General features: G+C 39.6%; 1 protein-coding gene and 1 long non-coding RNA gene across 2 annotated transcripts in view; one reads left to right on the forward strand and one right to left on the reverse strand.

The window, feature by feature from the left end:
* The window catches only part of LOC138982137 (uncharacterized), a 129,321-nt gene extending 126,710 nt beyond the window's left edge, over nucleotides 1-2,611 (reverse strand). The window contains exon 1 of the long non-coding RNA XR_011460793.1: nucleotides 2,567-2,611. This is a non-coding gene — a long non-coding RNA (uncharacterized lncRNA). The remainder of the gene's footprint in view (nucleotides 1-2,566) is intronic.
* LOC138982131 (shootin-1-like) overlaps nucleotides 1-11,214 on the forward strand; it is a gene marked incomplete in the record, with an annotated part of 36,090 nt that overhangs the window by 17,961 nt on the left and 6,915 nt on the right. Inside the window, 10 exon segments of the mRNA XM_070355350.1 lie at nucleotides 260-357; nucleotides 1,374-1,455; nucleotides 1,898-1,992; nucleotides 2,801-2,947; nucleotides 5,882-6,056; nucleotides 6,881-6,971; nucleotides 7,519-7,562; nucleotides 8,065-8,177; nucleotides 9,043-9,105; nucleotides 9,578-9,734. Coding sequence (XP_070211451.1) covers nucleotides 260-357; nucleotides 1,374-1,455; nucleotides 1,898-1,992; nucleotides 2,801-2,947; nucleotides 5,882-6,056; nucleotides 6,881-6,971; nucleotides 7,519-7,562; nucleotides 8,065-8,177; nucleotides 9,043-9,105; nucleotides 9,578-9,734 — 1,065 coding nt within the window.

Consider the following 11,214-nt stretch of genomic DNA (forward strand, 5'->3'; position numbering starts at 1 on the left):
TCTCTCTCTCTCTCTCTCACGGTGCTTTTTCTCCAGTAGTTAGCAATCGGTATTTTCCTTGGCCTTTCTGTCATGGCGTCAGTCTGTGTTTTCGTGTCATTTCGTCATGTCTCTTGTTTTCTTTATTTCTTTGGGAGCACCTCGCTCCTTTCACCAACCCTAGTCGATGCAACTAACTTCTCACCTCTCTTGGGTTGTTTTTTCCGCCGTTCACAATTGCATTGTCAGTGTGTGTGCGTGTGTGTGCGTGTGTGTGCAGCACTGGAAGAGGACAATGGCAGACTCACGACGGAACTCAAAGAATGTAAAGAAGACTTTGAAATCGAGCAAAACAAGAACACAACTTACTCTTACCAGGTAAGTTCAGAATCCACCTTTTCGCTATACCCGTTGAATATTTGAATTAATCTTGCAAAACTGAAGTCAGCCTGTTATTTTTTTTTTTACAGATAATTGCTTCCTTCTTTTCTTATGTGTAAACTATCACAAATTCATCACAGTTACATACAAATTTAAAGAAACCCTTTGAGATTTCCTACCTTGGAAAGAATCAAAAATAATATTGAAAAAAAAACAAGAAAGGTTAAGTTTATTGACGTTTAATTATAGACTGTGACAAAACGAAATGTTCACAACATCTTTAACCCACCGGTTTTTAATGGACTGACAAACAAGATGTTTACATCGGAAAGGCGTACTAGGATTCAAACCACCTTTATGAACTAGGAATTTGCCACGTGACGAAAATAATTTTTGTAGCCAGCCTAGTTAGCACAATACCTTATCAATAGATAGTTGGCACAATGTCCTATCAATAGACGAACTCCGGAAATAACTGTCGGGTTTGCACAGGTTGCGAAAGAGTGAATACTCTTGCTTTTATTGAGGCAAACTTTCCAAGTGGGCTCCTTGTCCCCGTGTTTCAGACACACCCCTCGCTAGTGACAGGCCTATGATGTCACGTGGGAAAGGTTGCCTCGAGTGTTCACTCTTTCACAAGCCATACAAGCCCGACAGAGTTATTTCCGAACATCGTCTATTAGTGACTTTTATTTACCAGCTTACTATTGTGGAAGTAGTTCAACCGTTGATGTCGTTGATTCTGTGAAAGTCACGGAGAAAACTTGACTCTGACCTGGTCCTTCAGATAGAGCAGGGATGACGTTTGACACTGGCAGTCAGTAAAACACTGAAACGTTCAAGAGGAGAGGAGGGGGGGGGGGGGGGGGATGGTTGGGGGGGGGGGGGGGTCTTCTAGTGGGAGTCTAGGCAGCCCTTAATGCTGTCTGAGCAGTAGGCATTCATAAAACATTTTTTGGTTTAAATTTGCTGTTCTTGTAATAAATCTCATCTGTGATTTGTTTTCTTTTCAGAATGAAAGTCTCAAAGCTGAGCTTATGCATACCAAACATTCCCTACAGCAACATAGAGATGCCTTACAACGACTTGCAAGCGGTTTGTGAATACATGTCATTGATTTGTGTGTGTGTGTGTGTGTGTGTGTGTGTGCGTGTGCATGTGTGTGTGTGTTTGTGTGTGTGAATGTGTGTGTGAATGTGTGTGTGTGTGTGTGTGTGTCAATTGCCTAATTGCAGACATCCTGTTTATCTGCAGAAAATGTGTGTGTGTGTGTGTGTGTGTGTTTGTGTGTGTGTGTGTGTTTGTGTGTGTGTGTGTGTCAATCGCCTAATTGCAGACATCCTGTTTATCTGCAGAAAATGTATGTGTGTGTGTGTGTGTGTGTGTGTGTGTGTGTGTGTGTGGTTCTTTTCAATCGGCTGCTAGTCAGTTTGGGTTATTTTGCTTTATAATCGGCGTCATTAAATAATTTTTAAAAATGAATGCCCTTGTGTTTTCTACGTCATGTGATTATTATTATTTTCTGCTAATTGTGCAGCCTCCGACATGGCCACCAAAGAATTTGAACATCTGAAGGGTAGCTACGAACAGGAAATCGTCTGTCGTGACAAGGCAGAGAGATATGCAGCCACGGTATGTACATGCATTTTGTAATATACAGGTTATGGGGAGAACGTCTGAATACCGAGTATGGAATCAAGACAAAGACGACATCATTTTTCTCGGCTCAGACTCCCCGTCCTGCCGCCTCCCCTCCTCCCTCAACATCCCCAAAAATCGAAAAAGAAAATTAGGCAGGAGTTTTAAAGTGGAGGTAAATTTAGAGGCAATGATCAGAACATTTGAGAAAACAAGGTCTAAAAAAGTGGGGAATGTCAAAATGGATGTTAGGTTTAAAAACCCCCGTGGGTTAGGGGGAAGAATTTACCCGATGCTCCCCAGCGACTAACGGATTCTGTTTCTCCTTTTACCCTTGTTAAGTGTTTCTTGTATAGAATATAGTCCATTTTTTGTGAAGATTTTAGTCAAGCAGTATGTAAGAAATGTTAAGTCCTTTGTACTGGAAACTTGCATTCTCCCAGTAAGGTCATAGATTGTACTACGTTGCAAGCCCCTGGAGCAATTTTTTGATTAGTGCTTTTGTGAACAAGAAACAATTAACAAGTGGCTCTATCCCATCTGCCCCCTTTCCCCGTCGCGATATAACCTTGAACGGTTGAAAACGACGTTAAACACCAAATAAAGAAAGAAAGAAAGTTAGGTTTAAAATAAAAAAGGGGGGGGGGGGGGGGGTTGTAAAATGAAGGTAAATTTACAGAAGTTCTGAACAGAAAATCGGATAAAGCAATGTCTTAAGGGAATGAATCTTAAATCAGGAGGTCTAAAAAGGAGGATTCCACTATATGTTACTTTAGGCTTATTACACGTTTTTTGTGTGCAGCTGTTTGCAGAGAAGGAGGCAGCGAAACGTCAGAGCACCATGCTGCTGATGAACGTGGGGTCAGACAGAAAGCTGATGGAGGCAATGATAGAGGTGGAGAATCTCACCACCAAGGTGGAGAAACAGAGAGCAACGTACGAACTACAGGTACGAAAGACACGGGTCTAAGATTAAAGGTGTACGATGAAGACTTCCACAAAGTTAGAAACATAGAGTTAGGAGGGCTAAGGATCCAAGGTGTATCTGTAGAAGATACCTTTGTAAATAGTGCTATGTATGTGAGTGTGTCTTAAAAAGGGGGAGTCTTAAAATGGAGGTAAATTTACAGAAGTAATGAACCGAAAATCTGAAAAGGCAAGGTCTTAAAAAAGGGTGAAGTCTTCACTTAGGGGGTACTATGTCCAGACGGATGAAGCTTGAATGACCAGTGTGCAGATAATTATGTAAGTGTGACAGGGTGACGCAGTAGTCCCCCTTTCACTTACTGGACTGGGTGGCCGAGTGGTAACGCACTTGCGCTCAGAAGCGAGAGGTTGGGAGTTCGACCCTGGGTCAAGGCGTTAGCAATTTTCTCCCCCCTTTCCTAACCTAGGTGGTGGGTTCAAGTGCTAGTCTTTCGGATGAGAGGTCCCTTCATGTACACTACATTGGGGTGTGCACGTTAAAGATCCCACGATTGACAAAAGGGTCTTTCCTGGCAAAATTGTATAGGCATAGATAAAAAATGTCCACCAAAATACCCGTGTGACTTGGAATAATAGGCCGTGAAAAGTAGGATATGCGCCGAAATGGCTGCGATCTACTGGTCGATGTGGATGAGTGATGTATTGTGTAAAAATATCCATCTCACACGGCATAAATAGATCCCTGCGCCTTGAGTCCGAGTCTGGAGATACGCGCGCGATGTAAGACTTCATATAACAGTATAACAGCAGCTGCTCTGCAGAGTTGTCTGCCGGCCTTGAGCACTGAGCTATTTCAGTATGGCTCAAACGTTCAATGGTTGCAGGTGAGACGTGACAATTGTGTGCGTCTGACTGCTGTTGTCTCCAGCTAAAGTGGTACCTGCGATGTACGGCCCCTCTGATGAGCGGACACCTCCCTTAACTCTTACCAGTTCGCTCCCTTGCCCATCGTAAGCAAGCTTACGATGCCCCCCCTGTAGTTTTCCACTGACCAATTATCTAATTATTTTTTATTTTATTTTATTTTTTTACATTGGATGGGTTGGACAGTGGATAAACTCATATTTAAGACACACTTTATGACTGAAACAAGCTGGGTTTTTGTTATAAGTTATTTATAGAAATGCATTATTAGGCAAAAAAACAAAAAAAGTCTGTTAACGGTAACATAGGCCAAAAAAATAGGGTCGGTAGGTCGGGACTTTTTTAAAAAAAAAATTTTATTTCCCCAAAACATATTTTTAAGTTATTTTGCCAAAAAACAAAGCCCCCTTTTTTCTTTTTTTTTCAAAATTTTTTTTTTTTTTCAAAATTTTTTTGCACATTTTTTTTTTCAATTTTTTTTTTTTTTTTTTTTTTTTTTTTACCAAATGCCAAACAAAAGTCTAGGGTCGCGCGAAAAAATAGGGTCAGTCAGGATACCGTAAACAGAATATTTTTTTGGGGGGGGCCTTAGGCATGAAACGTCCAACTTTGAAATTTGGGTTGGGGTATTCAGGTGACAATAACTTTTTTGTTTATCAGCAAAACTCTATAAAACTTTGCTATGTTATGTAAAATAAATGCCCAAACAGACTAGTTAGCAGCATATCTAAAATAAACTGAACACAAAAAAAATTTCTTCTTTGTGTTTGTCACGTGTTCCAAAAAATGGGCGTACAAATTTCAACAAAAATCATGTTGTCACCCCCATAAAATTTTTACCTTTAAAGATAGCACAATTCTCTTTGCAAATATGAAAAGCTTATTCATTTTCCTTTCATTTGATATATAACTTTCTATATTTCATTTAGAATATGACCCCAGATAGCCACTCGGCAAGTAGGCACCAACAGCACTGTAAAATATGCCCTAAAACCCCCGAACTGGTAAGAGTTAAAAGGACTCCATCTGTTGTCCATTTGTCTTTTATTTCTACTAAAATATACCTGTCGTGTAATGTCACCTGCAATGAAGGGACACTTTTGGCTGTTCTCAAGGGTGTCCTTTCATCGCAGGTACCCCTGTATGCTCTGATTAAAACTTTCAGGCTTTGAGTTCACATGGCAGACTTTTATTGTTCAATGAATTTAGCCCAAACTAACTCCTGTTTGACTGGCAGCTTTGCCTTAAAAGGTTGTTCGAGTCAGTTTCATGCACTTAGCTACTACATGAGTATAACAGTTCTTTTTCATACTGTGAGTGTGACCATCATAAAACAACAAGAAAGCTATGTTATTGGAACGTTTAATTATGACAGAACAAAACGTTACGGTCACTGATCTTCAACCCAGTGGTCTTTTAAGTGGACAGACAGAGAAACACTTATAGTACAGAAAATAAACGTATTTGAAAAATGTTCCAGAAACTCGCTCGGCAGTCACAAACAACACAATGAGGACCTAAATATGGCGGCTTACTACATGTAGTGCCAAAACCTGGGGTTACCATTATCACGTGAAAATGAGTAGTTAACACTATCAGTTAGTGTTTTCACATGTTAATTACTAATTTTCACGTGAAAATGATTAATTTTCAGTTTTGACTCTTGCAATCCGTCAGGAAGCTAGCCAAAACTGAAGATTAGTATTTTTTACAAGAAAATTAGTAATCAACACGTGAAAATTAGTTATTTTCACAACATTATTGTAATTTTCACGTGTTAATTACTCATTTTTATGTGATAATTACAATTATGTCGTTCTGGCTTTAGTAAGCCGTCATACTCAAAGCCTAACATTTGATCATTGTGACACATCAGACACTCTCTCTAACTCTTACCTTGCCCCATTTCACACGCAGACACCTGGGTAGCGCGACTCCGCTGCTGCTAGCTTTCCACTGGGAGGAAGCGACCTGAATTTCCCAGCGATGGGACAATAAAGTAATGGAAATGAAATGGAAATGGAAATTTCAGATCAAAGAGCTACAAGAGGAGGTGGAGGCACTGCGACAGAAAGACTCCCTGGAGAACCTGGAGCAAGAAAACTCTACGCTGACAGAGGAGAGGGATTCCCTGTTCAAGCAGCTGACTGAGATGGAACAACAAAACTCAGCCCTCCGCTCTCAGTACGGCGCCATCCAAACGCAGTGTGAGTACTGTCATTTACAGTAGAACCCCCAACCCCCCTTTTATTTAAGGCCTCCAAAAGTCTGAAAAAAAATGAGGTCTGAAAAAGGAAGGAGTTTACTTAAAATGGACGTAGATTTACCGGTACAGCAGTTATGAGCAGAAAATGTGACTGAAAAAGGAAGGAGTTTACTTAAAATGGACGTAGATTTACCGGTACAGAAGTTATGAGCAGAAAATGTGACTGAAAAAGGAAAGAGTTTACTTAAAATGGACGTAGATTTACCGGTACAGAAGTTAGGAGCAGAAAATGTGACTGAAAAATGAAGGAGTTTACTTAAAATGGACGTAGATTTACCGGTACAGAAGTTATGAGCAGAAAATGTGACTGAAAAAGCAAAGTGTAAAATAGGGGAAATGTCTTAATTTGGGGACTTAAAGTGGGTGTGTGTGTGTGTGTGTGTGTGTGGGGGGGACACTGTAAAGGGGTTTAGGATCAAAAGTGTGTGTGTGTGTGTGTGTTGGTACAATGCCTGCCTGTCTTTCTGTCTGTCTTTCTGTCTGTCTTTATGTCTGTCTGTCTGTCTGTGCTGGTACTTTAGAATAGTACCACTAAAACTTTCTTATTTTGCATTTTTTTTAATGAAAGAAAATGTGCTACTACACATTAATTATGTACAGTTAATCTGTGATTAATGGAAATGTTTCTCGCAGTTTTTCATTATTATAAAAGCTATAGCACACTTTAGTAAATCAAAGAAGCTCATCATTTTAAAATTCTTGATTTGAATGACTGAATATCCTGTTTAGCATACTTAACATATTTTTATGACGCTATTTTCACAGACGAAAAACTGGAACAGAGGCTGGAAGAAGCGACAAGGCCACCACCACCTCCACCACCCCCACCACCTCCTCCCCCGTCCAAGAGGTTAAAGTAAGTTTGACAACAGTGCACTAAGAAATTATGTCACTACATATAGTGCTGAGATATTCGTTGTCTCTGTTCTACTCACTGAATTCTACCCCCTTGGGATCTCGCGAGTCCAAGTGGCCTTAAAACTGTCTATCTGTCTTCCTGTTTGTTTTCTGTCTGTCAGCATTTGTGCTATTTTATTTTGGCTTTTTTGAAATACAGCGAAACTCCGTTTTACAGACTCGCCTGTTTTATAACCTTGCCTTTTCAGATGTTCTGTTTGTAAGTTCTGAAAAAAAAGCTCCATTTTTAAGCTTACTCATTTTTAAGACCTACTTTTCTCAGATTTTTTGTTTGTGGTTTTAAATTAAAATGGCGATTCCATTGTCTTAAAATCTTAACTGTGCAATTGAGACTCTGAAGTCTTAAAGGAAAATATGAAGAGGTCAAAAAGTGTGTATGTGCACAGATTCTTTAGTCACTGATTTTAATCATAATATATTGCATAATACTCTGACATGCTTGACTCAGGAAGCTTTTACGATCATGACCTGTTTTCTTTTTGCAGCATTTTCAGCAGAGGAAAGAAGAAGAAAGAGGTCAAAAAGAAATGTGAGATATCTATTTTTGTTCTGTTGTCATTCACAATTTTCTTTTAAAGTAAGGCTTATTACATTTGACATGTAGCTGAGCTTAGAATGCCCTGCAAATTGTTCAAACAATTTCCATTATTGTCAAAAAAAAAATTCTTTTAACTCCTCGCATTTTTAATCTGTTTCTGTGGTTTTTTTGCTGTATGAATAATAACAGGAATAATGAATTGATAATAGAGCTTGCTGACATAATAACCGTACCTGCAGGAGAGTGGCTATGTGTGAGTCTCAGGAGAGGGATTGTCAAGAAGGAGGTGTTTTTCAGATTTATAAATAAAAAATGAAGGTGTTTTCAAAGAAGGTTATTTAAACTGAAATTCTGGGAGTTGCCGAACATACATGCACGAAATGCCTTCTAAACAAATCCTTAGATACAAATCAAGTCAAATAGGTTACCATCTTAGTCAACCCTGTTGAGTGTGTGTGCTATTGATGTATTTGGTTTGATTACTCCATACCAGTGGAGAAAGGAGGGGCAGAAGTGAGTGACGGCTACAGCCAAGCCTTGGAAGAGATGATGAAACGCATCAAAGATGGACAACCGCTGAAACGGGCGGTTCAACCACAACGACGGGTATTTTTCTTCTTCTTTTTCAACTCTTCATTCTAATGCTGCGAGGCTTTTCTTATTCTCTCTCTCTCTCTCTCTCTCTCTCTCTCTCTCTCTCTCTCCCCCCCCTGTGTGTCTCTCTCTTTCTTACTATCCCTCTGCGTATCTGTCACTGTCTCACTTCACTAGAAAAAGAATCACAGTTTGTCTGGGAAAACCTGTTTTGTCTGGGTACTCTGCGGATGGTAAAGTAAAAAAATAAATAAGTAAATAAAATAAAATAAAAACATAGTTAATTAAGCTGTGGGCAAATATTTTCTCCATTTAACTCAAATTACAAACAAGTTGGTAAATGTTGATGTAACAAACATTTCATTGAACTGAGAATACAAAGACTAACAATACCCAATGATAAGGATAAGAATATAATTCAGACAAAACATGTTTGGCAAACAAGAGTGTTGAAGCAGGGACCTATATAATATAGGTCTATGGTTGAAGTAACTGTGCCACTATGGAGGTGACACAGAACTTTACCAAAGACATTCCAGCTTGGAATTTTTGTGACTTGACATAGTGACTATGTTGGGCTCCATCTTCCTGTGCACGTGCTCGTTCCTCGTCCAACGTTATGACGTGAAAAGCACTGTTTATTAGTTTCGTCTTCGGATCAGTGTTCATGCTTATACGCAAGTCTTCCACAGTCAATACAAACAAACAAAAATAGTTTTTTTCGGGATTTGTCTAATTTGAGATGTTCTTTTATCAAAAGGAATATAACAGCTATCACTCTGTGTTAGTAATTTTTGTTATGCTGAAAAAAGCATAAAAAACATTCTTTTTTTATTTGTGTTAAATGTGAGTCAATGACACATGTCTATCATTGCAGCCTTCATGTCCTGATGAAACGACAGCTGATGGGTCTGCTATGATGGAACTGAGAGGAATGCTGGTGGGTAGAGAGCGAGAGCGAGAGAGAGAGAGAGAGAGAGAGAGAGAGAGAGAGAGAGAGAGAGAGAGAGAGAGAGAGAGAGAGAGAGAGAGAGAGAGAGAGAGAGAGAGAGAGAGAGAGAGAGAGAGAGAGAGAGAGAGAGAGAGAGAGAGAGAGAGAGAGAGAGTAAAACTCTGTGTGTGTGTGTGTGTGTGTGTGTGTGTGTGTGTGTGCATGTGTGTTTGCATGTGTGAGTGTGTGTGTGTATGCGTGTGTTGGCGTGCACACAGATTTGCATTTACATGTATGTGTTGATAGCAGTTGTTCGTGTAAGTGTTGAAAGCATTATAATCAGTGAGTGTGACTGTCCGTATTTCTGTCTTATGTCTATCTATCTGTTTGTCCACCTCTCTGTCAGTCAGTCTTTCCTGGTCTAAAACAGAACAAACAGCACACCAATCTACTATTCACATTCACACTGCATCCTTTTCAGACCAAGATGAAAAAGGCCAGCAGTGTAGGAGATCTGACGGCCCCCACAACAGGGAATCAGCAAGATTCGGAACTTGCGCAAGTCTTCCGCAAGATTAAGAGGCCTTCTATTCCCAATGACTCAGAAGAGGACACTACCACTCCACAAAATGATGATAGTATGTGTATGGTCACATTGAATAAGGACTTTTAGAGCTAACCTTAGTTGTAGGTTTTTTTATACAGTGGAACCTCCCTTTTAAGACATGAAAAATCTGAGAAAATCGGGTCTTAAGAAGGAGGGAGTCTTACAATGGGGGTACATTTAAAGACGTGAACAAAAAATCTGAGAAAACATGTTCATAAAAGTGAGGATTAGTCTTAACTCAGGAGGTCTTAAATGGGGGGGGGGGGGGGGGGGGGTTCCACTGTACCTGTTAATTTATAGTCTGTACTTTGGCATTAACCTGAAATTGTCAATGTTCTACCGGTATTTATTATAAAACAATACTTGAAAGAAATTGCTAACGTGCATTTTTACATTTAAGATTTTGTTCCTAACAGTTTAAAGGTACTGTTACATGTACATTATTGCACTATGGTTTGACCAATTGTCATGACCCAGTATTTAACCATGTTTTTTTATGTAAAAATACTGGAAAGGAAATCGTCAACTTGCCAGTCCTATCAGATTTGATTTCGTGTGACAGTTATTCCTAACAGACCAAAGCTACTCTTCGCTAGGTTGTACTTCATAGTTTGTCCCGGGGTCGTGACCTGAAGTGATCGGTCTTTGTTAGAGGTCTTCTTCTTGTCTTTTAGATAATACAGTGGAATCACCCTTTTAAGAATCCCTCCCTTTTAAGACCCTGTTTCCTCAGATTTTCTGTTAATAACCATTGTAAATTTACCCCAATTCTAAGACTCTCTTCTTTTTAACACCTGTTTTTTGAGTCACTTGAGAAAAAGTGACTCTATGTAATCGGTCAGTGTTAGTCTGTCCGGCCGGCCGTCCGTCCGGCCGGCCGTCCGTAGACACCACCTTAACGTTGGACTTTTCTCGGAAACTATCAAAGCGATCGGGCTCATATTTTGTTTAGTCGTGACCTCCAATGACCTCTACACTTTAACGATGGTTTCGTTGACCTTTGACCTTTTTCAAGGTCACAGGTCAGCGTCAAAGGAAAAATTAGACATTTTATATCTTTGACAAAGTTCATCGGATGTGATTGAAACTTTGTAGGATTATTCTTTACATCAAAGTATTTACATCTGTAGCCTTTTACGAACGTTATCAGAAAAACAAGGGAGATAACTAGCCTTTTCTGTTCGGCAACACACAACTTAACGTTGGGCTTTTCTCGGAAACTATAAAAGTGACCGGGCTCAAATTTTATGTGAACGTGACTCATTGTGTTGTGAATAGCAATTTCTTCCTGTCCATCTGATGCCTCATATAATATTCAGAACTGCGAAAGTGACTCGATCGAGCGTTTGCTCTTCTTGTTTTCTTGAATTTGCCGGTGGAGCTTCTAAAAAGGGGGTTCTACTGTACCGTACAGTCGAACCCACTTAAAACGAACACGCTAGTTACGAATTTTGACTTATAACGTATTAGTTTTAAGTTCCCAACTGAATACCTCTTTCTTCATGCTTAAA

Source organism: Littorina saxatilis, linkage group LG12 (genome assembly GCF_037325665.1).
Source record: "Littorina saxatilis isolate snail1 linkage group LG12, US_GU_Lsax_2.0, whole genome shotgun sequence".
Classification (NCBI taxonomy): Eukaryota; Metazoa; Mollusca; class Gastropoda; order Littorinimorpha; family Littorinidae; genus Littorina; species Littorina saxatilis.